Below are 27,238 nucleotides of genomic sequence, written 5' to 3' on the forward strand. Positions count from 1 at the left end.
TCAAGTTCTTTTTAAAAAGACCTAAAGATGTGGTGGAGCGGAGCTCGTCTGGGAGACTATTCCAGAATTTTGGGGCCATGACAGAAAATGCCCTCTGTGAGGTCCTCACATAGCGTGTCGCTGGGACCTCCAACAATTTCATCCCTGTTGACCGGAGTGTGAGGGGCAGATTATATGGGGAGAGGCGGTCCTCCAAGTACCCTGGGCCCAAGCCATTTAAGGCTTTATAGGTCATTACCAACACCTTGTATTGAGCTCAGAAGTGAATAGGCAGCCAATGAAGATCTTTCAGGATGGGAGTTATATGGTCAGATCTGGAACAACCAGCAACCAATCTCGCTGCCATATTCTGCATTCTCAGAAGATGCCAGCCACAGATGCTTATGAAACATCAGGAATAAACTCTTTTAGAACATGGCCACATGGCCCAAAAAATCCACAAAAAACAAGTAGTTATACCAGCCAGAATTTTGTAAGTTCTTTAGTATCATTTTCCTTTGTTACATGCCGCTAAGTTTCATCCTTGATTTATCCATGGGTCATATCAAAATCCAAAATTTTGGCCCCAAGACTTGCCCTTGACTTATACATGAGGTTGGCTTATACACGAGTCTACATTGTTTAATTGTATTTTAAGGGGGGGGTTGAGGGTTTGGACTGTATATTTTAATCTTATAAGCTGCCCCAATTGCATTTTGTAGAGAGGTGGGATATAAATAAATTTTATTAGTAGTAGTAGTAGTAGTAGTAAGGGAAAGAACAGTTTGGGGAGTTGGATATGTTTAGCCTGGAGAAGAGACGACTGAGTGGTGACATGGTAGCCATCTTAAAATATCTGAAGGGATGTCTCTTAGAACATAGTGCAAGCTTGTTTCTTGCTGTACCACAGAAAAGCACACAACAAGAGTTCAAATTAGAAGAAAAAGGATTCTACCTAAACATTTGGAGGGACTTTTTTTTTTACTGTAAGAGCAGTTCAACCTTGGAATAAACTGACTTGAGGATGGCAAACTCCATCTTTGGAGGTCTTTAAAACAGGTGTTGGTTGGGCATCTTTGAGAATGCTTCAGTCGTGTATTCCTGCATGTCACGGGGTTCAGCTAAACGGCCTTTGGGGTATCTTCCAACCTTTAAGATTATAGGTTGCCAGTTTTGTAGGTCCAATAAATCCCCAAGGGACTCGTGCTTTCAATGCCATATGAATGCCAGTAAACAGTTTTTTTCAGTATGGAAACAAGTAAACAAAGGCATCACAAACAAACAACAGGAGAAAAAAGGAGAAGTTGTGGGTGGGCACTTGTTTCATGTTGACCATGCTGGCTCCCAATTATAGCCCCCCATCTTCATTCAACCATGCAAACTTTTTTCCCTCAGACCTTCAGGCCACTTCCAATGACATCATAACAGTCATATTCTTTTTTGGGAGGACTAGTTATTGAGAATATTAGGGGGTAATTTTTCTGAAGGCCCTTTTAGAAGAGAGATCGCTTCCAGAGAAAAACAGATCCGGCAGCGGCGTGTTTGCTTCAGTCAACTCTGGCCTTTGGTTTGGTGAGTAAGAAAGAGGTATGTGCCTATGAGTCTGTGAGTGTGTATGTCATTTTATGGATCCTTGGGAAATAGAAAGATAGATATATAAGAAAAGTTTGGAACCAATCCCCTTTTTTGCAAAAGGAGATGGCAATAGGTCTTGACATGAGGACTAGTATTTTTTAACATCAAATGTCCATCATTGGATGGAATGTAAATAACATAAACATTTGTGTTTAAGCTTCAAAGGGAAGTCAGTCTTTAAGAGTGGACACAAGAGTCTTTGTTATTTGTATATAGGTTTTTCATATGGATATCAAGTCTCCCAGCTGTTGCGGAACTCTAAGGGTGCATCCACACTGTGTAAATAATGCAGTTTGACACCACTTTAAGGGCTATAGCTCCATCCTATGGAATCATGAGATTTCTAGTTTTACAGGGTCTTTAGCCTTCTCTGCCAAAGAGTGCCACAGAACTACAAGGCATCTTGCCGGTGCGGCTGAGCAAGAGATCTAAAGCAAGATGATAAGAAGAGCACTTTGACTTATTCTTTCTGCTCAGAGAATGCTCAGTTTCCAGATCAGGCTACATGCTGGCATAACCCCAGTCCAGATATTCTTCTCTCCCTAGAAATGCATTGCTATTTACAAAAGCTACTGATGGCTAAGAAGTCTTCCTGAAAGCCCTCCCGGAGATGATTCCTTAGCTGGGTGATTTCTGATCTTCCAGGCTACTGCAGCATTGCAGAATGAAAGCTGTTTGACATCGCTTTAACTGTCATGTCTCCCTCCTATGAAATCCTGAGATTTGTAGTTTATTGTGGCACCAAAGCTCTCTGACAGAGAGGGTGAACTATCTCACATAACTATAAATCCCAGGATCCCATAGCACTGAGCCATGCAATTAAAGTGGCGTCAACCTGCATTAATTTTGCAGTGTTGATGCAGCCATAAATAGCCCTGGACAACAACAAAAAGTTAGTAACCTTGAAAAAGTTTCCCTTTTTTGGTCTACAGCTCCCAGATAACTATTAGCATGGGGTTTCTGGGAGCTGCAGGGGGTTTCTGTGAGCTACAGTCCAAAAAAGGGGACTTCTCCCAGCTCTGCTAGGTAAGCTATGCCTAGAGGGGAGCAGGCAGACTACCTTGAAGCCTCAGGAGCCATAGTGTATGAGGGTCCCACATAATAGTTGTGGGGAAAGTCGGCAACCTCACATACTGACACTTATCAATAAAAATTTTCTGCTCTCAACTGAGCAAGGAGCCTGAAGGAATCTTTCAGAGAATAAGCACTTGGCTTCATCCATGTTGTTCCCATCCCACTTTCTGAGATGAGCCCGGGCATTCAAGAAACCTGCTAGAAAGAAAAGCTACCTGGAAATATATCCCTGGCCTAGAATCTGGGAAAGTTATTTTTGGGATTTTTTGCAAAAATCCCCCAGCTATTACAGCAGCCGACTATGTTGGCTGCAGGATTCTGGAAGGAGTAATCTTAAAAATATTTTGCCCATACTCTACTTCTTAGCTGGGAAACTCTTCAACATCTTGTTTTAGCATCAGGCTTCAGGTGGGTTGAACTAGATAAGAGGAGTAGCTGAAATTCTGCTGGTCCCAGGTGAGCATCAGGCTTGAGGAAGCTGGAAGAAAGCCAGGGGTTTACCTACAAATGAGCTCCAAGCTGGGGTTCCTTTCCACTAGGTAGAACATAAGGCTTCAGCTAAGATGCCGGGTGGGACTGAGGAGCTGATCACAAAGTTTTCTCCCAGCTTGATGTTTCTCTGGAAGCCTCTTGCCACCCACTCAACAGCATGCTCCAAGGTAAGAGTTGTCAAGCCTGAGGAATACCCAAAAAATTGCCCAGACTTGGGGTTAAACTGGAATATGTCTATTGTCTCAGGTCCACAGCAGACCTTCTAGGAAGCTAGCTTTCCCATGTTGAGCACTGAGCTGGAGTGATGAAGAGTTAAGAATTAGAGCAGGAATCCTGTGCTCCCTTCAAGGTTGTTCTGCTCTAATCTTGAAAAGGTTACTCTTTGGGCCAGAACCCTCTTGTCACTGGCCATGATGACCGGAGGGTACTGGGAGCAGTGGTGTTACTAGGATTGGTGTCACCCTACTGCGGGAACTCATGCTGTCACCCTCAGGCTGCCTGGAACATTCACATACAGCTGCCCTGTCCATTGGGCATGCCGCCTCTGCCATGGTGGGGTCAGGTGCTACTGCTGTCCAACAACATGGCCTCTGCCATGGTGGGGTCAAGTGCTACTGCTGTCCAACAACCTTTTCCAGGTCTGGTGGAGCTTCTGGTCAAGCGGAAAAGGGAGACAACTCACTTTCCCACCTAGGCAGCAGACCTGCAAGATCCAAAAAGCAACCCAGTCCCACCAGTGGCCACTGGTGGGAGTGGGCTGCTGGGGACACCCAGCAATGCCTTTCAGGTTTGGCGGGGCTGCTGGGCTGGTACGCCAGTTGCATCCCTACCTGGAGCAGCAGGACATAGAAACGGTTGTACATGCTCTAGTAACCTCTCATCTTGATTTCTGCAATGGGGCAACCTTTGTGTCATGTCCGGAAGCTCCAATTGATACAAAACATGGCAGCCAGATTGGTCGCTGGAAAATCCAAGTTTGACCATATTACACCTATTTTACGTTTCAAATGTTCTTTATTAGTTTTACATAAATCATATATACCTTCCATTATTCCATACAAATACATATCCATATTTAACATATACATCTATTTTTAATTCTTCTCCATATTTCTCCATATTTCTTTACTTCCTTAGCTCTAAAGGTTTTACTGGATTATTTTATAATATAAAAATAATCCATATTACACCTATTTTAAAATCACTACATCGGCTGCCTATTAGCTTCCGGGCACAGTACAAGGTGTTGGTTATCACCTATAAAGCCCTACATCGCCTGGGTCCAGTCTACTTGAAGGAACGCCTCCTCCCATACAATCCTTCCCGTACACTCCGATCCTCCAGGAAATACCTCTAACAATCTAGAAAGACCAGACTGGCAGTGACCTCCCAGAGGTCCTTCTCTGTCACCACTCCAAAAACTTGGAATGACCTCCGGAAGAGATTCACCAATTATCCTCATTCTAGGCTTTTAAAAAGGTGACAAAAACCTTTCTCTTCCGGCAGGCCTTCCTCGATTGATAATGTCCAGAACCAATTGAATCCCCCTCCTTTTATTATTTTTCTTATTCGTGGTTTGTTTATTGATTTTGTCATATTGTTATGTATTTTAACTATGTTTTATTGTTTAATTTTATACTTGGGAGGGAAGGTTGAGCCGGGGTCTTGTGGGGCTTGTTGTTTTTATTGATGTATATTGTATAAGCTTTGCTGTTACTCGCCTCGATCCTCAAAATGGAAGAGACGGGATATAAATTATTATTATTATTATTATTATTATTATTATTTAAAGCAGTGATGGTGAACCTATGACATGGGTGCCAGAGGCTGCACTCAGATCCCTCTCTGTGGGTACACATGCTGTCGCTCTAGCACAGAGTTTGCCAGAGTTTATTACTAGAAAGCCAGAGGGACATGACAATTGGCAACAAATAAGTGGGATCTGGGTTGCAGTTTGGGCACTCAGTCTGTAAAAGGTTCACCATCACTGATATAAAGGAAGACAATTTTCTTTCCCACTTGGCCAGCAGCCCTACCAGACCTGTAAAGCAATGCTGCATGGCAGAAGTAGCTCACCCCCACCAGTAGCCACAGCCGATGGATGTCAAATGCACCTTGGCTGGTCGAGTGGGGTGGCTAGTGGGTCTTGGGGCATATGGGAGCGACCACCCCACTAGTTGATCACCCCCTCCCCCGTGATGCTACTTAGTACACTCTGCACTCCCTGCTGACATCCCTTTCCAGGAGCGATAGCTCTATCTTCCCTCTGCCAGTCCAGCTTTAAGGTGGGGTCCCAAGGTTACAGTGACTTAGAACCCCTACAGATATTGCTGGACTCCAGCTCCTATGTCCAGAGCCAGCATGCCCCATGGTCGGGGAGGATGTGAGTTGAGGTTCTCAGGATTTTCTTGGCAAGATTTATTCAGAGGAAGTTTGCTGAGAGAGTGTGACATACTTAGTATTACTTTCTATAGCTGAGTGAGGATTTGATCCCTGGTCTCCCAGAATCCAATGCTCATACCCCTATAGAGTCCTGGGACTTGCAGTTTTGTAAGCTAGTTAGCCTTCTTTGTCAGAGAGCTGTGGTGCCACAACAAACTACAAATCCTTGGATTCTATAGGATGGAGCCATGGCTGTTAAAGCAGTGTCAAGCTGCATTAATTACCTGAATTTAGAGCACAAAATGGAACAAATTGAAATTGATTTTCATAGAATCATAGAATCATAAGTTGGAAGAGACCACAAGGGCCATTATTTTTTATTTTATTGTGCTGTGTTGTGTTTTATTCCTTCCACTGAAAGAATTCATCTATTTCTAACAAGCATTGCCTTCTTTTTAAAATACTTTTTAAATGCCTCTCTTTCTTAATCCTTCACTAGCTGTATTTCAATCCTGAATGCAACACAGTAATAAACAGGATGCAGGATGCCCGCAGGTACAGATGGTGCTGAAATAAGAGGAACTGAAACCTGAGAGAGCTTTGAAAAGGAACATAAGGTTTCAAGAGGTGGTCAATGCCAGTAAAAAAAAATCAAGACAGATCTAGATCTTGAATGTTGGCCTTAATGTTAAGGCTAGGAATAATGAGGCCCTCCCTGTGTTGCAGGAGTGCAAATCCCGTCACTATTTGACAGCAAAGCCAATAGTGAGGTTTGCTGGGAAATACAGAACAAGAAAATTAGAAGGGTTGCTTTATCCTCACACTGATTAAGTATATCCAAATTATTATTATTTATTATTATATCCAAATACATTCCAGGACATGTGCCTTTAAACCCAGATGTTTTGAATTCAATGAGAACCAGGTTGCCTGCCAAATATTCAACCACCATCTTTATACTGGCCCTGCACCTTCTGTGTATTTTTAAAACTTTATTAAATTTTCTTTCTGGTCTTTGGGGATGTTACTTTTCTTTTTCTTTTTCTTTTGGACTACAGCTCTCTGAATCCCCAAACCAGCAGAGCTACTGGTCATGCTGGTTTAGGGATTTTGGACTGGTAACCCAAAAAGTAACTTGTTCAAGCTCTGATTTATGATTAAACAGCTCAGTAATGCCCCACTATTCCTCAAAAAAGGTCTGTAAAAACAACCCTGGTAAGGTCTTGCAGACTTAGTACCGGGGCCTTCTTGGGCACTTCCTCTTTTCCTGCTGCCTTCTATCTTGCCAAGCTTCATTGTCTATTTTAATGTCATGTCTTCTCATGATATATCCAAAGTAGAACAGTCTATGCTTAGTGATTCTGGTTTCTAGAGAGAGTTCAGTTCGATATCGCTTTAATTGTCATGGCTCTAGCCTATGGAATTCTAGACTTTGTAGTTTGATGAACTATTTAGAATTCTGGAGAACTCCAGGCTGCTGCCATACTGCAGAAAGAAAGCAGTTTGATGCCACTTGAACTTCCATAGCTATGGAACTCTAGGATTTGCACTTTGGTGGGGCACCAGAGCTCTCTTCTAGGGAAGGCCCAATATCTCACAAAAGTACAAATCACAGAATTCCATAGCATTGAGCCATGGAAATTAAAGTGGTTTCAAACTGCTTTATTTCTACAGTGTTCTAGGTCATGGGAATGGACTAGAACCATCCCTCAGAGAATTCTAGGTGTATCACTAAATGCAAAGCCCAGGATTCCATAGAATGGAGCCATGACATATGAAGTGGTATCAAACTGCTGTAACTGAGAAGAGTGGGCACACCCCAGTCAGAACCGAGGATAAACCTGGGCGTGTAAGTAAATGGTGTATTGATCATTAGGAAGAACTTCCTGACAGTAAGGGCTGTCCGACAGTGAAACACACTCCCTCGGAGTGTAGTGGAATCTCCCTCCTTGGTGGTCTTTAAACAGAGGCTCGATGGCCATCTGTTGGGGATGCTTTGATTTGGATTTCCTGCATGGCAGGGGGTTGGACTGGATGGCCCTTGCGGTCTCTTCCAACTCTATTATTCTATGATTCTATGATCTCTCTTCCACCTTGGAAATTGGACACTTGTGAAGCACTTAACTGAAAAATGTCCTGTCTGTGTTGTCTCTTACCTTACAGCAGTGATGGCGAACCTGTTTAGATTCGCCTGCCAGGGGGTGGGGCTTCTGCCCCCTCAGGATGGGGCTGTGTGCTGGGGCGGGGCTTCCGGCCCAGGGTGTGTGGCTTCCACCCTCCATGGTTGGAGCTTCCACCCTCTGGGTGGGGCTCCTTCCCTGCCTTTTTCCCGGTCTCCAGCGAGGAAAGGCAAAAGGGGAAGAAGAGGAATGGGTGGGCCCCCTCTCTTCCTCCCCACGGACCTTTCCCTGCCCTCTAAGTGCCCTGTTTGGGGCACTTGGAAGGCAGGAAGGGTAAGTGGGGAAGGAGGGAGATGGGCAGGGCCCCTGCATCCTCCTCACTGACCTTTCCCTGCTTCCAGCTGTCTCTCGAGAGACAGTAGGAGGCCGACAAAGCTCCCTGGGGAGGAGCAACTGGCACACACCGGTCACTCCTCCTCTCCTCGCCCTTTTCCCCACCCATAGCTCTCTTTAAGAGGCAGCTGAAGGCCGGTAGAAGGCTGCGAGGAGGAGCCAGAGGCGCACTTCTCTGGCTCCTTCTCTGGAGCGCCCTTTTCTGGCTTCCAGCTGTCTCTGAGAGATAGCTGGAAGCCAAGAAAAGGCAGGGAGGAGGAGGAACGGGCATGCGCATGCCTCTTCCATCTTCTCCCTCTCCCCATGCCCGAGGAAATGGCCCAAAGTGTCACTTCCGGCATGCGTGGCATAGGTTCACCATCACTGCCTTAGCCACCCCTAAAACCCATTATTCCAGGGGAGAATGACAGCTTTCAACCTTGGGTGAATCTGAACACAAAAGTCAGAGACTGGCAGTAAGGAGGAAAATACTGGCTGAATATAATGAGAGAATAATGCCTCATAACCCACTGTTCGTTACTGTAATACAGATCCATGCACAGCTGGTACAGAACCTGCTGTCATCCTGTCTGTTTTGTGTCTTCCATCACAGCAACCCCCACGGCCCCAGCTGTATTTCCGTTGTCCCCCTGTTGCCAAGATCTCTACACTGCCTCCAAAGTCACGCTTGGGTGTTTGATCACGGGGTACTTTCCTGAGCCAGCCACAGTGCAATGGAACTCAGGAGCCATCTCCACAGGCATCCGGACCTTCCCAGCAATAGCTCACTCCAGCGGCCATTACACCCTCAGCAGCCAGCTCACTGTCCCAGTCTCCAGCTGGAAGTCTGGGAATTTCGAATGCAAAGCTGTCCATACAGCTACCAACTCCTCGCTCAACCAAGAGATTGAACGTGAGTCTACTTGGAACCTTTTCACTTGCTTCCTTTTTATTTTCTCCTCACAAAAGCAATCTTTCCAGCAAAAAGAAATGTCCAGTATCTGTGTGGTGAAACTGGAGTCACTGCAATGTTATCGTTGTGTACCTTCAAGTCATTTCCAATGTATAGCCAGCCTAAGGTGAACTTACCATGTGTTATTTTTGCAATGTTTATTTATAAGAAGTTTGTCATTGCCTTCCTCTGGAGCTAAAGAGGTTTGCCTTCTTGACACAATGTGACTTGTCCAAGGTCATCCACTCAGTTTCCATCCAGATTTTCCAGATTTGAACTCTCTCTGAGTCCTAGTCCAACAGTCAAACCCACTGCACCATGCTGAGTCTCATTTGCTGGATAGTTATGGTTAGCCTTTTATATAGAATGGGTAGCAAGTTGAGATAGGCCAAGGGTGCATCTACACTGGAGAAATAATCCCATTGGACCCCACTTTAAGTGCTGAAGCTCCATCCTGGGATTTGGAGTTTACAAGATCTTTAGATGTCTCTACCAAAGAATGCTAGTGCCTCATCAAACTACAAATCCCAGGCTTCTGTTGGATGGAGCCTTGGCAGTGAAAGTAGTGCCAAACTGCATTATTTCTACAGTGTAGATGCACCTCAAATAAAGCTTGAGAGTTTTAGAAAAGAAGTTTTTGAAGTGGTTCTCTGCTGGGGTTCAGAGGCCAAATAAGTAATGTGCATGAGCATGGAATGCAAGTGTTCCATGCCCCTGGAACAGAGTGGTAAAGGGCAGGACAAGAAGAACAGAAAGACAACAGGAGGGTGGAATGATAGATGTGTCAAAACAGTTGCTTTCCAGTGTGATGTTAAGCTGGTAATCTCCTCTGTCTCCCTCTCCTTTCTACACCCCCATTTATATTTATATTTATCCACGGGGATAACATTGAGCTTGAGTCCCAGTCAGTGAAAAAAAGTGAGCTTGTCTTGTGGATGATGAGAGTTGTTTTCTGGCCACTACATTACCAAATGTTGCACACAAGAGCAGCTGGTGGTTTCCATGCAAATAGGGTGCCGAATCAGCTCTTGGGTTTCAAAGCAGCTCTCCAAAGTGCTGAATCATATCCAAAAATAGCTTCAGCATTTCTGATAGTTCCATCATCATCATCATCATCACTATTACTACTACTATTCCAACTTTTTCCCTGACTGGGATTCAGGACAGCTTACAAGAGTTAAACGAAACACAGCTTTAAAAAAAAATAAAAGGTTTAAAATATCATTAAACTATCCATAGAATTAAAATCAGTAAAAACATAGCTATTAAAAACAGCAAATGAACAAAACACAGGTAGGCAGTATAGCACAAATCTGCAAGGCCCACTCCACTAGAGCAGTCAGTCTTCAAAGACCTGGCCTTTTTCTTTTTTAATGTCTTCACCTGCCTGCAAAAAAATAGCAAGGAGGGTGCCAGTCTAACATCTCTCAGTTCTGGAGCCTGGGAGCAAGGCTCTCTTCTGTGGCTCCCTCCAAAGATACCTGTGAGGGTGGTGGAACAGAGACAAATCTCCTCTCAGTGGATCTGCAAACATGGCAGGCTCATATGGGAGAAGAATACATATGATTCTTCCTGATTTGGGGCTGCCCCTTAAGGAAATCTTGTGGGATTCCCTCATTATACTCTCAGAATCCTCAAAACATAGGAAGACTAAGAAGGCACCCCTTTAAAAGAGATTCCCTCAAGGGGCACCCTAAGATCAGGAGGGTGAAACCCCCTAATGTTATACCAAAAAGCGACTGCCCTCTTGGGGGGATTTGGGATTCAGGAAGGGGTTCTGCAGACTTGTGGGAGGTTCCCAAGGAACCCAGCCCAGATTCACCATCTTAGAGACATGGAAGCCACCATTCACCATTGTCTGTCCATTTATATCCTTTATATGCTTCTCATTCCCTCAGGCTGCAGTTTGCCAGTTCCACCAGCGGTCACCCTGCTCCACTCCTCCTGCAACGATGAATCTGCTGATGTTACCATTCAGCTACTATGCCGTGTAGTGGGCTTCTACCCCAAAGAGGTGACGGTCGATTGGCTAGTGGGTGAGCAAACTGGGTTGTTGCCCTCAGTCACAGAGAGCCCTAGACAAGATGAGAACAGCTACACCTTCAGTACCACCAGCACAGCCAATGTCAGCCAAGCAGATTGGCTGGATGGGAATGCTTACTCCTGCCAGGTGACTCATGACGCTACCCAGACCAAGGTGAAAAGCAAGGCCAAGATCTGTGGAGGTAATACTAAGTCTCATTTGAGTTGAAACGTAGGGTTGGGTTGGGTTGGGATAAAGGTGCATGGAGGTATAAAGAAAAGAGGAAAGATTGCTAATTCTAGATTGCTGAGAGTTTATGGTCTCATATTCCCAAAACATTTCAATTATGGCTTCTTGGGATTTGGAATGGCTTCCTCTTGCCCACTGTGCCATAATGCACTTGCTCATCCCCATGTTTTCCATTTCCCTGGAAACATTTACCTAACTGAAGGCAGGCCTCATTATATGTTATAGGACCTGTTGGCCGAGGGGGACTGGGTGTCTGGGACAAGATGTCTGAGGACTTCACTTTACCCACTTGTGCTGTAGCTAAATGGAGACCCCAGATGTCCTTTCAAGGGTTGCAGTGGATGGCTTGCAGTCTGCCTTAGTAGTGATTAGATTGATTTAGATTCATTACTGTCCAGGAAATTGAAAGAGAATCTTTGCTTTCTTCTACAACACACTTTTTTTATTTATTTGTTTTAATTTTACTTTATTTATTTTATTTTATTGTTTATATCATGCCTTTCTCCCAGCAAAAAACAAAACAAAACAAAATTTCATTAACTGGATCTGGGTGATTCAAGGAAAAATGTGTTCAATGAAATAATCCTTTTCCCAGCTTTGGTTGCTTCAGATCCCAGCACAAATTCTTCAACAAGTTTAAACCCCATCAAATTCAGCACAGTTCAATTCAAGTAGAACTCAAGTTGATCTGCCAGTATTATGCTTCTCTAAGTGGTAGCTGCCATTTTTAATGGTAGTAGCCATTTTGAATTTCTCAAAAAGCCAAAGGGAATTAAGGGCAGGAGTGATGAAAAGCGAACAACTGTGGCTCCAGTTCTATTACACGACACACACACACACACACACACACACATTTTAATATTGAAATATAGTCAATACAAAACAATTAATTTTGTAGTGATTAAAATAGATGAGAAATAATTCAATTCAGTGTGACTGTTGATCTGAGAATATTTATCTGGTCAATCTGAAGAGGGTAAGCTTTTAGAGCCAACATAGAATGTGTTGAAGAATGTGGCTCAGGAGAAAATTCTGTACACAAGATGGAAGACAGGTTGCAGGTTGGGGAGAAATTAGGGACTTGATATGGGTTTTTGAATCCCTAGGCACCACAGAGATTCGAACCTTCATCCTGCGCCCAAGCCCCAATGACATCTATGTGGACAAGGTTCCCAAGCTCACCTGTGTGGTCATCAACATGGAGAGTGAAATTGGATTGGAAGTGGCTTGGTCACGGGAAAAAAGAGGAGGCCTGAACCCTGAACCCATAGATGTGAAAAAAGAGCTGAATGGTACCCTGACAGGGTCCAGTTCTCTGATCCTCTCTGATGGAGAATGGCTGTCAGGAGAGACTTTTACCTGCACAGTGAAACACCCAGGCTTGCCTCTACCGAAGAGTACCAGGATTAGCAAGAAGATAGGTAAGTGGGAAACCAGTCTGCTCTCCACTTTGCAATTGGGGGTCTTTATTTCCCATCAGCCTCCTAGTCAGGGAAGAGATTACTGAAAGTGCATGCAAACAGAGCAGAATTTGTAATATATGTAATTCATATTCAGAATATTCTTCTTAGAATTGGCTTTACACCTTTTTTTCTGAATACAGAAGTCAGCAGAGTAAGGCCTGCTTTGCTGCTTTCTAGTGTTTTAGTGTTTCGTGGTGGGTCACATATCGGTACAGTAGTAAATTCACTGCAGGATTAAATCTAGACTTTAAACAAACTTTCAAAGACACTGAAGATATTAGGGTATGTTTCAGCATCTTGGATACCTCCTTTGAAGTTTGAACTAAACCCTGGAGTGAACTCACTGCTTACTGATCTAGTGACTTTGATGCCTCACCACTGCTTGTGTCCACCTGACAAAAGAGCTAACCTTTCTGTCCCAGGAGACAGAAGACATCTGCAGCCCAATATGGGACATGACACCAGGAGCCAGGTTAGATTATATGGCCTCACCCCAGCTCACACCTTTGTTGCTGAGGCTTCAGCTAACATGATCTAGTTTGGTGAGCTGGAAATAAAGAAATACATATGTGTCTTGCTTTTTATAAGGTATGTGAGGAACAGTTCAGAATTAGGGGGCACCCTCCTATAGCCCTTCTCTCATGAAGACCTATGATAATGGCCTTCTTTTTATTAAAATACATAATGGAGAATTCTCCATCTCATCCTTTCAAGATTTTTGTTTCCATTATTTTGGTGTTGGCTAAGCCACTATTTTCTTTCTGCCTTTCTATTCTGCTTTGCTTCTCGGCACACAAGTGGCCAGCACCGCCCCCAGTGTGTATCTCTTCCATCCTAACCATGAGGAGCTCGCCTCTAATGGCAGATACGTCTCCATCACTGCCCTGGTCAAAGGGTTCAAGCCCAGTGAAATCTCCCTGAAATGGCTAAAGGGTAGCCAGCCCTTGGATGAAGCTGACTACATCACCAGCCCAGTCTTCAGCGATGGCGACGACACTTATTTCTTGTTCAGCAAACTGAAGGTCCTCAAGACTGACTGGAACCAAGGTTATTCCTACACATGCATGGTTGTCCATGAGGGCCTGAGCGTGAAGTTCATCCAGAAGAACATCGAGAAATCCCAGGGTAAAAAATGAAGACCATTCTCTTCTAGAGTTGCATCTCTTTCACCATATCCCAGAATTATCTCTAGCATTGTTAGATGAAACAGTATGTAAATAATTTTCAGCATGCATGAATGGCCATTGGCTTAATAAAAATGAACTCATACAATGGCTCAAAACTGAAATGTCTATTATTACCGTATCTTCTAATAGCATTATGGCTTATGTGGCGTTGCTTGGTGGGTTCTATAACAAACACAGGTCTCATCTTACAAAAGCAAAATGTCACAGTTTGAGGTTAGCAACAGAAAGAACCATATTCCAATTTTTCAGCAAGCAACTTAGAGTTCTGTAGTTTGGGTTCTCACATGCTTAGTTTGGGTTCTAGTTTGGGTTCTACTATACTTTGTATGGGTAATAGTTTGGATTCTCTTGTGCTTAGTTTAGGTTCTAATTTTGGTTCTTCCATGTTTAGCTTGGGTTTTACTTTGGGTTCTCCCATGCCTAGTTTGAATTCTAGTTTGGGTTTCCTATGCTTAGCTTGGGTTTTAATTTGGATTATCCTGTACTTAATTTGGGTTCTTTCATCCTATCTTTCCAGTAACTTTTCATGGTAAGAAAAGACTAAAATAGAGTGGGTTGTTGTTCCATGCCATCCAATGAACTTCATGGCTAAGCAGAAACTGGTCACAGTTCAGACACACAAACACACCCCTCTCTTTTCCAAGTCCAATAGGCTTTCCGCTGCTCCACACTACTTGCCACTTGTTTTAAAATTGTACTCTTTGGGGTGAAATTCAAGAGCAAAGAGGCTGCCACAACATTAATCAAACATGCTTATTTAAGCTTTATTTACAAATCTTCCCAAAAGGTTTTTGTTGCACCTCTAACACACACTCACCTACCTACCTACCTTCTTTCTTTCTTTCTTTCCTTTCCTTTCCTTTCCTTTCCTTATTTATTAACTTACTTTATTTATATATATCTGCCTTTGTTTTGTTACCCAAGGTGATTTACAATAAATTAAAACAAAGTACAGTTAAAATCTATTTGATACAGCCATTAAATAAACAATTCTATTAACAACACTAAACTAAAACAGTTTTTTTTAAATACATCGAAGCATAGTCAATAGGATAAAAGCATAATGCACCCCATTAAAAGACCTTTCTGACCCAGTAAGTTAAGTTTAGTTAGGCCTACCAAAATAAAAAAGTCTTAGTCTGCTGGCAGAAAGAGAGCAGGAAAAATGCTAAGCCTAGTGTAAGAGGGAGTTCAGCAATTTGGGAGCAGCCACTGAGAAGGCCTTCTCTTGTGTCTGCACCAAACACACCTGCAAGGGTAATGGGATGGGCACAAAGCCATTGCTGAATGAAGTTGGGAAGACTCATCAAGGAAAATACAGTAGAATTATATAATCTTTGAGCTGGAGGGACTACAAAGAACACCTAATCGAACCCCTTGCCATGCAGGAATACACAATTACAGCACTCTGGAAAACTCGCCATCCAACCCCTGTTAAAAGACCTCCAAAGATGGAGAGTCCACAACCTTCTGCCAAACCGCTTTCACAATTAAAATGTTCTTCCTAATGTTTAAGTGGAATTTATTTTCTTGTCATTTAAATCCACTGATTCATGTTCCAGTCTCTGGAGCAACAGGAAAGAAGCAATTTCCATCTTGCCCATCAGATACTGAAAGATGGCTATCACATCACCTCTCAGCCTTCTCTTTTCCAAGCTAAACATATCCAGCTCCCCAAGTCATTCTTCTGTATGTAACTGTTACATGGATTTGTAATTGGTTGACTGGCCAAACCCAAAGGGTGCTCAACAATGGCTCCTCTTCATCCTGGAGAGAAGTGACCAGTGGGGTCCCACAAGGCTCTGTCCTGGGCCCAGTGTTATTCAACATCTTTATCAATGACTTGGATGACAGAATTGGGGGCATAATGCAAATGACACCAAATTAGGAGGAATAGCTAATACTCCAGAGGACAGGATCAAAATTCAAAATGACCTGAATAGACTAGAAAGCTGGGGCAAAACTAACAAAATGAAATTCCACACAGAAAAAATGTAAAGTACTGCACTTAGGGCAGAAAATAAAATGCACAGATATAGGATGGGGGACACCTGGCTGAATGAGAGACTTATACATGTGAAAGGGATCTAGGAGTCCAAGTAGACCACAAGTTGAACATGAGTCAACAGTGCGATGTGGCATCTAAAAAGGCCAATGCGATTTTAGGCTGCATCAGTAAAAGTATAGTGTCTAGATCAAGAGAAGTAATAGTGCCACTATATTCTGCTTTGGTCAGGCCCCACCTGGAATACTGTGTCCAGTTCTGGGCACCACAATTCAAAAAGGACATTGAGAAATTGGAACATGTCCAAAGGAGGGCAACTAAAATGGTAAAGGGTCTGGAAACCATGCCCTATGAGGAACGCCTTAGGGAGCTGGGTATGTTTAGCCTGGAGAAAAGAACGTTAAGAGGTGATATGATAGCCCTGTTTAAATACTTGAAGGGATGTCACATTGAGGAGGGAACAAGCTTGTTTTCTGCTGCTCCAGAGAACAGGACCCGGAACAATGGATGCAAGCTGCAGGAAAAGAGATTCCAGCTCAACATTAAGAGGAACTTCCTGACAGTAAGGGCTGTTCGACAGTGGAACACATTCCTTCCTCAGAGTGTAGTTGAGTCTCCCTCCTTGGAAGTCTTTAAGCAGAGACTGGATGGCCATCTCTCGGGTATGCTTTGATTGGGATTTCCTGCATGGCAGGGGGATGGACTGGATGGCCCTTGTGGTCTCTTCCAACTCTACTATTCTATGATTCTATGATTCACAGGGCATTCCTTCCAGACCTTTGAGCATCTTGGTCACCCTTGCCTAGACAGTCTTTCAAATAGTCTCTGCTCTGCCCCATACCATCAGCTGCATGCTTTAGCCAAAACTGCCACCAAGCCTCAGCTGTGAGATAGAAGCTGGGGGCAGAATCTTGTTGGCAACTTATGCTGGCACAATGCTTGATTATGCCAGTGAACAATCCTTCTCTGGAGCACCATGAAGTAGTGATGAATAAAAAAGTTGTTTTTGTTGCAGATAAAGTTGTCCTGCTGGCTCCAGTAGAGGACAGGAACTGTAAGACAATGTTCTCTCTTGACAAAGAGAACATCATTTGCTCTTCTCTTCACACATAGCGACAGCATCACCATCCTGTTGCCCCGCCACTGTACCACTGCTTGCCCCAGTACTGCCACCACCTATGGCAATAATTATGCTGGCCCAAATATCTAATGTCCCTCTCCATTGCTCACTGCCATGGAACCCAGTTTTACTATGGTATTATAGCTTTACGTGTGGGTTTTTTTAACCATTCATAATTTTCTAGGCCCATATTCATTTCAAAATCCAAAGGTAGACTGCATATGAAATACATATACTGTTGGCCTTCCTTATCCATGGATTCTGCATCCATAGTTTCAAACATCCATGGCTTGAAACTATTACCAAAAAAAATTCTCGATTTTGCCATTTTATATAACAGATATATAATATGGATAGGTTTGCCTTAGGGTTTCCATAAGTCGGAAATGACTTGAAGACACAACAACAACAACAACAACAACAACAACAACAACAACAACATATAATAGGACTTGAGCATCCATGGGTTTTAGTCATCACTGTGGGTCCTGGAACCAAACACCAGTTGGAAACCAAGGGCCCACTGTATGACATTAGCAGCTTGAATAGGAATAGTTGTTATTTGTGGACTACACACTGTTGCTGTGCCTAATGCTGCTGATTGTTGTCAACAGGATGGATCCCTGCTCCAACGAAGCTGGTTTTGTCATATGCCTTTCTGTGCATCCATCTACACTGGAGAAATAATGCAGTTTGACACCACTTTAAGTGCTGTAGCTCCAACCTATGAAATCCTAGGATTTGAAGTTTTACAAGGTCTTTAGCCTCCTCTACCAAAGAGGTTGCCTCAGCAACCTAATAATCCCATGATTCTGTAGGATGAACCCATGGCAGTTAAATGGTGTCAAACTGCATTATTTCTATAGGGTAGATGCACCCTAAGGCAGGAATCCTGGGCCTGAATACTATTGTGACTGCCAACTCTTGAAGGAATGAGATTTATCCATGTTGAACAATGGATACTATGGGTCTACTATAGTTGGGACTAGCCAAGAGGAAACAGGCCTTGATATCCTTGATATCCTTTTAGCTCTACATTTCAAGCAATAAACCTAAACTTGGGGTTTTATTCATGACAATTACCACACAAAGAGGAAGGAAGAAAGGAAGGAGTGAACAAAATGGAATTTCAAAGTACGCTTCATCCCTCCTTTTGGAAACTATAAGCACCAAATGTCCCTTTGCTGTTTTTTCATTGACACAAAAAAAGACAAACCAGTTTGAAACCTGGTTCGAAACTGGTTTAACTGTAATAGCTTTCTGCCAAAGGACCGCTCTAAGTGGTATTGAAATATCCATTGTCCTTTCATAATCAGTGATCATTTCTGACCAACAGATTTAAAAGTAATTCTGATTTGTAGTGCAGACATGCCCTATTGGTCATGCATGTTCAGAAGACCTCACATCTACAGTAGAATGTGTGCAAACATGTGTTCACATTCATGCACAAAGCTAGAAACATCATAGGCACATTCATGTTTGATTTTGGTGTCTAAGGATGTGGGCACTGGGTGCATTTGAAAAAGAGGAGAGGCAAAGACTATTTGGCCCAACGAAACAGAAAAATGGACAGAAAAAGAACTTGAAATATGACCACACACATAAATTACCAAAAATATGCACATACACATACCTTCATTGTGCTGCTTTCATATGGAGAGAATGCAACTCCACTTTCTATGGGACAGTTCTTTAGCAGCCACCATTGAAAGAAAGATGCTTCTTGGATGGCAAACATGAAGCCAGGCATAAAATCAGATCTTAGAAAGTTCCATTTTAAAAAGGAATTACTGGTTACATTTTTTACAAGTAAGATATTACTAATATGTGTGATTTTTAATGGTATCATTTAAGATGTTCATTAACAACAGTAGCATTAAAGATGCTCATTTGCTTATTCCTTCATGTCACTTTCCATTCCTTTAACAAAACTTCAAAAAGAGTAAAACATAAAATATTAACACATCCCTTCAAAATTCTCCCCAATTAATCATTAAATGCAACCAGTAAGCTTTAATCATTGCACAATTAAACACAGCTAGCAAACATTATTCATTCCACAATGCATTTAATGATGCTACCTATTATGGCATATTCAAAAGAAAAGGTCATTACAACCACATTGCTCTCCAAAGTAACAGGATATATAATGCTGTTACTTGTAACAAAGTACTTCCAAACTCTGAATAAATTGCAGCTTCCAGACTATGCACAAATATATCAAATCCCCTTTGCACATTGCCCTTGCCTAATCCTTGGTTATTCCAATCACCAGTCTTGAAAAGTGGCATGTTCCTCATAATGATCACTTTTATGGTTGGACACCCAGATGTAAAACCATACTCAGCTCAGCCTTAAAGCTCTCTGAATGGCTTTTTTGAAACAAGCCACTCCACCATAAAATAAATCCATGGCAGAGGGTGGGTCTACACTGGCCAGTATATTCCAAGCTAGGTCATCATCCCACTGTTCCAGCTGGTGCCGCCATATTTTGTGCAAGTTGCCCCCTTTGAGGTTGAAAATAAGGTGCCCAGCATCAATCATATGGCTAGGTACCTCATTGTAACCTCGAAGAGAGCAGCCCATGTGAGCAGTGCCATCACCAGGATGCTGTGCAAATAGCTGCCCAGCACTGCTCCAGAGTGCTCTGGATTTTCCTTGAAAATCCAGAGCAAAGGATAGGGTTTTTTAAAGCCAAATTAAGGCAGGGGTAACCAAATTTGGTGCAGGCCCTCCCATGTGAAGACAGAATGCATCTGAATCAGGGCTTTGACCCTATGTCATCTGGATAGGGCAATACAAAGGCAGGGAAAACTGGTTTTAATAGTCCATGTAGATATGCACAGAGTTACAACATTTTCACTATCCAAGTATTTCAAGATTTCTGCAGAATTACTCCATCAGTCATTCCCATGACATCATTGTCCACTATAGGGTAGACTTTGCCATGAAGAGAATGTGGACAAGCAAACTTTCGTAGCATCACTGCAGACTACTTTTCACCAAGTCCCCTGATGCACTGTAGAAAGGTCATCATTAGTGGTGGTCTAGAGCACGGCTTCTCAGGCTATCTGATCTGAGGGACTGGCAATTAATTTGTGTCAATGTGTCAGAGACTGGCACTATATTTGTATCTAGTGGGTACGATTGTTTCATTTGTTCCTGAAAAGATACCAGGGACTGGCAGTCAATGGCTCGGGGTTTGGGACTGGTCCAGGGTCCACCACTTTGAATAGTATTGGATTGAGCTAGGTAGATTTTCTTGGGAAATCCTTGGATCTTGAAAAGTTGCCAGTGCTTTGCTGGAGTTCTGATAATTCCTAATAAATGCCAACCGGCTTTATGGGAAATGACTTTATGAGGAAATAGGTAGAGATATTTCCAGGTGAATAGCCTGGTTCATTAGGATATTTTGTATCTGTGGACACTGGAAGTAACATCTCTTTATTTCCTCCCTCCACCAGGAATGACAATACTACAAATGGATTATAGAGATGAGACAGAAGAAGATCTAGAAAGTCTATGGGCCACCATCTTTGTTTTCTTTGTTCTCTTCCTCCTCAGTGTGTGCTATAGTGCTACAGTGACACTGTTCAAGGTGAGTGGGAAAGGAGGCAACGCTGTTGTTGTTGTTGTTGTTGTTGTTGTTGTTGTTGTTGTTGTTGATGTATGCCTTCAAAGTCATGTCTGACTTATGAAAGCCCTAAGGCAAACCTATCGTGGGGTTTTCTTGGCAAGATTTCATCAGAGGTGGGTTGTTGTTGCTTTCCTCTGGGGCTGAGGAAGTGTGACTTGCCCAAGGTTGCCCAAAATGGGTTTCCATGGCTGATCAGGGATCTGAACCGTGATCTACAGAGGCAAATACTCAAGCCACTCCACTGCAGTGGCTCTCACTGTGACACTATTCAAGGTGTGTGAGACAGGAGAGTACTTCCATCCTAACATTTGGGAGAAAGCAAAAACTGGTCAGGAGCAGAACAGTGAGAAAAGCTAAAGAAATAACTGATTAGTTGTTTGTAATATTTATTATTTAATATTTGCTACGGTAAAAGTTTCAGCAAGATGTTCCATTAAAAATCAGATCAATGGAATGAAATGGGAGTATTCAACAGTTGGTTAGCTGGTTGGTAGTTTGGTCAGACACAGAGTGAGATTTGAAGAAAGAAGGATAAGGAATGTGATACATAGATTTACACATTTAGGCCCAAAAAGATAAGGCAGTGTTGCGAGCAGATGTTTGTCCTGCTCTCGGTTCTGTTTCATGGCTATCCTGCTCTTTGTTTTCTCTCCAAAAGGTCAAATGGCTTTTTTCTGCAGTGATGCACCTGAAAGAACAACCTGCAAGACCAGAATATAGGAATGTAATCCCTCTTACAGCGTAGCAGACTTTTTCCTAAGAACTTCATTCTCTATTTTCAGAGGAAGTCACTACTCAGAGCTACATGGTCTGCTCTGGTATGGATATCCCAGGCCTTTCCCTCAGTAAGGGGTCATCTGTTCCTTATGCCTCTCTCTTCCAGTGCACTCTGGTCTATTTTATAATAAGTGATGAGGTGCTCACAGCCCCAGAATCCATCAGCCCAAACATGCCACAGCCTGACTAGGGCTCATCAGTTGTTGACATCAGCTGAAAAACTGCCTTCAAGAAAAACAGTTCCTTCAAAAAGGTTCTTAACTGAACTGGTTTCCACCAAGCTTCAGAAGCACCCACTTTTCTCATTGAGCCTGTGGTTCTATTAAGAATGGATGGTGCACACACACATACCACTAGATCTGGAGAAATCAGCCAAGTGTACTACCTCTGACCTTATTTCCAGCACACTTTCCCTCTTCTCTGAGCTTCTGGCCTCCCGTGCATCTCCTTTCCCAATTCACCATGCATTTGCTATGCAAGCTCCTACCCAAACCCAACCCCTTATTCTCCAAGATCTGTACCAGAAGCCTTGTTCTAATAACTCAGAGAAAAATCATGTGGCAGATACAAAAGGGGCCTTTCCAGTGCTGCTACCCTAGTTGTACAATTCCCTTGGACTCCTGTTTCACTGGCTTGGGGCACAAAGTGAAGAAGACAATATTATCCTCTTGAACCTGCAAAGATGAATTATTTTGATGCTGTTGTTGTTGTTGTTGTTGTTGTTGTTGTCATTCTGCTTTTACTTCTGTTCTTACCTCCCTTGGTTTGTGTTTTTTATTATATTATCCTTTAAACTTAATGCTCATGTTGCAGATTTAAATATTTGTTATGGTTAATCACCTTAGAAACATGTGATGCAGGGCAAGGTGCAAATATTTTTTAAAAACAGATAAATGAATTGATTGTACCTACCGATCTGACTTCTCTCCACTCCACCATTCCTGCCACTATCAAGTTTCCATTGTATGCAGCATTGGGAAACTACCCTAGAATCATAGAGTTGGAAGAAACACTGATGGCCATGCAGTCCAACCCCATGCCAGTGCAAGAATCCACCACTAAAGCAACCCAAGAGGCCATCTTCCAGCATCTGCTTGAAAACATCTAGTCCCCCTGTCTATTGGAACATAATGACCGACAACTGACTCAAGTCTTCCCCCAACTACTTCCTTCTCCTTCTGCTTCTGCTTCTCTTCCGCTTCATTCTCCTCCTCCTCCTCATGACTGCCTTATTAATAGTTCCATATTTTGTGCTCATTACTGGTTTTAGTGGACAATAATAAACACATACACAAATGAAAACCAAGTCTCCTTTTTTTTGAGATTGAGAAATGGTTGATTCTGCACTCAGGCACTGCTTATGAACATCCCATAGAGCACAGTTATCATATCTTGGTCCTCCAGGTGTTTTGGACTTCAGCTCTCAGAATTCCTAGACAGCATATCTGTTAGGAGCTGAAGTCTCAAATATCTAGAGGACCAAATTTTGAGAGCTATCATCATAGGCAACAGGTTGGTCACTGTATGAAAAAAATGCAAGCGTAGGATGGTCTTCAGTCTGATTCGCCATGGTTTCTCTTAGGTTCTTTAGTTGAGTCATTTATGGGTGGGTAAATAATTATTGGCCCAAAACCTGCACCCAACATGTAACCACAACATGACTATGATATGACATTGAAACACATCTTAAAATCCTGCCAGCTGCCCCAAGGGATAGAGTTATGTGATTCTGGAAAGTAGGGTGCTGAAAGATGACAAGTCCAGCCATTACTCAGTGGCATCACTAGATTTGTTGTCATCCCAGTGTGGTAACCCATGCTGTTACTGGCAGGCTGCCTGGCACACAACCCAGCCATGCACACCCTCTGCCAGCCAAGCTACCTCTATTATAATGGGGATGAGCTGCTGCTTCTATCCAATAGCCTTTTCCAGGTCTGGTGGAGCTGCTGGGTGAGCAGGAAAGAGAAGTATCTCACTTTCTCACTGGCCACCAGACCCACCAGACACAGAAAGAGTTGCCAGGAGGGAGATGCCCTGGGAATGTTGGAATGGACGCTCCACCAAGTGTTCATCCCCTCTGATGTGTTGCCATGTGCAGTCCATAATCCTTGCACCACCACCCCTACTTACATTCCTGTCACCACCACTATCATTTTCATAAATTTCATAAATTATATTATTGTAAGGAGTAAACATAATGTTTCAACAGCCAAGGAGATAGTTGAACCTATGATAGTTGTGTGCCTTCAAGTTAGTTCAGACTTATGCTTACCCTAAAGCTCTATAAGTTACCATAAGGCTCCATATCATGGGGGTTTCTTGGCAGAATTGGTTCAGAGTGTGTTTGAATCTATATCTTCAGCATGACGGGGTTGTAGAATAAAGTGTGTGCTTTCATCTTTGGGGTGGTGGTGGTGGAATAGATAGTATATCTGTCTGCTCTTCCATATGAGTAAATTCCCCACAACTAACACATGAGTGGAGCAATTTTTGACTTACCACTGAGTATTCAGCAATGTGGTACATTTAAAAAAATATATCACTGAAGTGCAGTCTAATTCCGTCCATTAGATCCACCTCACCTTCCTCAAAAGTCATTCTTCTGGATATTTAGACTGGGCCCAAGATAAGCTTATGGGAATGGGATAAGCTTACAAAACAGATAAGTCGTGGAAATAGAGTGCACTGTGATTTTAGATGTATGGAGAAGGAAGAGGACCAAGCATGGTCCACAGAGGAAAATGAGATGCCCCTTCTCATACCTTGGAAATGTTGATCACACACACAAGAAGCCAGCAGCTGTTCTCAGGAACTATCTTGCTGCATGTTTTTCAGTTACTATTCTTTGCACATCTCAGTTTCTAGCTCCACCGACCCAAGTCTATAAATATCTCAAAGTGAGAAACTCTGAGGGTGTGAGCAAAAACCAGAGACTAGGTGGAGACCAGGTGGGCAGAGTGTGTGATCAACATTTCCAAGGTATGAGAAGGGGCATTTGCATGACAAGGGCATCCATGCAGCGCAAAGCAAGTGGCGCACAAAGCAGCAAAGCCTTCTGGGTACAGCACTCAAAAAGGTCCCACTCGCTTGGATGACAAAGCACCCCCTTCACAGATATACTGCATCCCTCAAAATTCCCTTTAGAGTGACATTTGCAAACTCTGAATATATGGGAGAAGCTTTTGCTCTGTCAAATATTCATTTGTGACCTTTTTTTGGACTCTTCTGTCTCCAACATAACAATAATTGTTCACCTTCCTACCAACCTGACCATACCTGCTCTTGACTGACTCCATAGAATCATGGAAGAAATCCCAAGGACTACCTAGTCCATTGGTTTCCAAAGATTAGTCTTACAGAAATTTTGAACTTCAGCACCCAGGATTCCTGACTGTTGGCCAAATTGGTTATGGATTTTGGGAGCTGAATTCCAAAACAACTAAAGGACTAAAGTTTGGGAATCACTATAGTCCAACCTTCTGCCAGGGCAGAAATCCACCACTAAAGCTCCCCTACAAAGGGGCCATCTATCCTCTGTTTTAAAACATCAGCTGGTATTCTACACTTACTACTGAGTAAAGCACATGAACCAATAATTAAGGAACCGCTTCTGGCTCAAACCCCCCCCCCCCGCCCGCCCGCCCCAAGATCACCATTTTGTTGTTGTTGTGTGCCTTCAAGATTTCTGACTTATGGCAATTCTAAGGTGAACCTTTCACAGGATTTTCTTGACAAGCTTTGTTCAGAGGAGGTTTGCCATTGCCATCCTCTGAGGCTGAGAGAGTGTGGCTTGCCCAGGGTCACCCAGTGTGTTTCATGGTTCAGCAGGGATTCAAACTCTGGTCTCCAGAGTCATAGTCCAACACGCAGACCACTACACCATGCTCTATTCCCACAAACCCTGGCCGCTATGTTGGCTATGGCTAAGGTTATTGAGATCTGATGTCCCAAATAACCAGAGCATGAGAGAGACACCTCTGTTTCAGCCTCTCCTGTTCTGTAGAGTTTAATAGAATGCATGAAGTGACATGCCATTTGGGGGCTGTGCATTGTATTCTTCCTCACATTGCATCATTGCTTGTTGTGGTACCAGCAAGATAACACCCACACAGCACAGTCACACAGCATTACACCACATCCACAAGCAGACGACTCAAGAAAGGGATTGTAATAGACCTGAAGTAGCAGCAGTTCCATCTCTTTCTTGACCCTGGCTGCAACCACACTGCAGAAATAAAAAAGTTTGACATCACTTTAACTACCATGGCACAATGCTATGGAATCCTGGAATTTGTAGTTTAGTGGGGCACCAAAGCTCTCTGATGAGGAAGGCTAAATCTCTCACCAAACTACAAATCCTAGAATTCTATAGTGATGGAAGTTAAAGCAGTGTCAAGCTGCATAAATTCTACATTGTGACAGCAGTCACTGTAGCTGTGTGATGAGGCACCAGCACTCTTTGACTAAAAAGGCGAAAGGCTTTGTAAAACTTAAAATCCCAGCATTCCATAGGATGAAGCTAAAGCACTTAAAGGGGTGTCAAATGGCATTATTTTGGCAGCCTAGATGCACTCTTGTTCTGTGACGTAATCAAGCCTTTTTTTCCCCGAGCAAGACAAAACACATGCAGTTCTAAAAGAACGTTTATGCTTTTCAAAATTCAAGAAATGCAAAAGCTGGTTTATGTTAGGCGATGTACTACTAGCATTTATTAGTGGTTAAAAAAAACAACGTGAAAAGAAAAAAAGGTCAACCCACCCTTTCTCTTTTTCTCTTTTCAACTCCCAACCCTGATTAAGTTTAACTCAATGGCTCCCAAACTCTGGTCCTCCAGGGGGTTTTGACTTCAACTCCCAGAAGCCCCAGCCAACTTGGACAATTGTCAAGAATTCTGGAAGCTGGTGATGAAAACATCTAGGAGACCAATATTTGGAAACCAACGGAAGGTTCCTCCTATCCTTGCCACAAACTCTCTCTGCAGACCTCTCTCCCATCGGGGATAATAATAATAATAATTTGTTTTATTTATATACCGCTATTCCAAAGATCATAGCGGTGAACAGCAAGTAAGCTAATTTTGCAAGTAAGCTAATTAGCCCCCAACAGTCTGGGTACTCATTTTAGCTCCCTCCTTGGAAGGATGCAAGCCTGAGTCGAGCTTGGGCCCTTTTGCTCGTCTTGAACTCGCAACCTTGTGGTCTTGAGTGAATGGCTGCAGTACAGGCATTTAACCACTGTGCCACCAGGGCTCCTTGGGAATGGGAATCATTCTACCCTTCAGGTGCCTATGGATTTCAATTCCCAGAATCCCCAGCTAGCCAGGAATCATAGACATTCCAGTCCAACATCTTGAGGCTCACATGATTCCTATCTCTGCTCTGCAATCATTTTTTTCCAGGATAATGGCAATCATTCTAGAAAAGGGGGCCTTTTTCCTAACTTATTCTGTGATTTAAGGAAGCCACAACCCTGGATTTACAAGACCTGAGCAGGGCTGTTGGAGATCTCTCCTTCAATGCCTTGCCATAATGCAACACCAAATTGAACAGCACAGAACAACAGTCACAACTTGTGAGGTTAGCATGCAAAGGGACCTTGTAGCACCTTTGAGGAGTTCATCACAAGGAGGCAGAAACTAATTTAAAGTGAAAAAGCGGGTTGTTTTTCACATGACATTTGGAGTTAACTTGAACAGAAAGTAGGGAAAAAATGCACATGCGGGTTGTTTTCAGGCAACATTTGAGTGAAAGAGAAATAAACCCGAATGGAAA

The 27,238-nt window shown here is 43.0% G+C and overlaps 1 gene segment (V, D, J or C); it reads left to right on the top strand.

The window, feature by feature from the left end:
• The first annotated feature begins 8,322 nt into the window (after nt 1–8,322).
• LOC149304184 (Ig gamma-2C chain C region-like) lies at nt 8,323–13,996 on the top strand. The segment is given in 4 exon segments: nt 8,323–8,967; nt 10,905–11,231; nt 12,385–12,699; nt 13,540–13,996. Coding segments are annotated over 4 exon segments (1,338 nt in total).
• The last annotated feature ends 13,242 nt before the right edge of the window (nt 13,997–27,238 follow it).

Source organism: Sceloporus occidentalis, unplaced genomic scaffold (assembly GCF_023333645.1).
Source record: "Sceloporus occidentalis isolate IW3139 unplaced genomic scaffold, rSceOcc1.0.p SCAF_14, whole genome shotgun sequence".
Classification (NCBI taxonomy): Eukaryota; Metazoa; Chordata; class Lepidosauria; order Squamata; family Phrynosomatidae; genus Sceloporus; species Sceloporus occidentalis.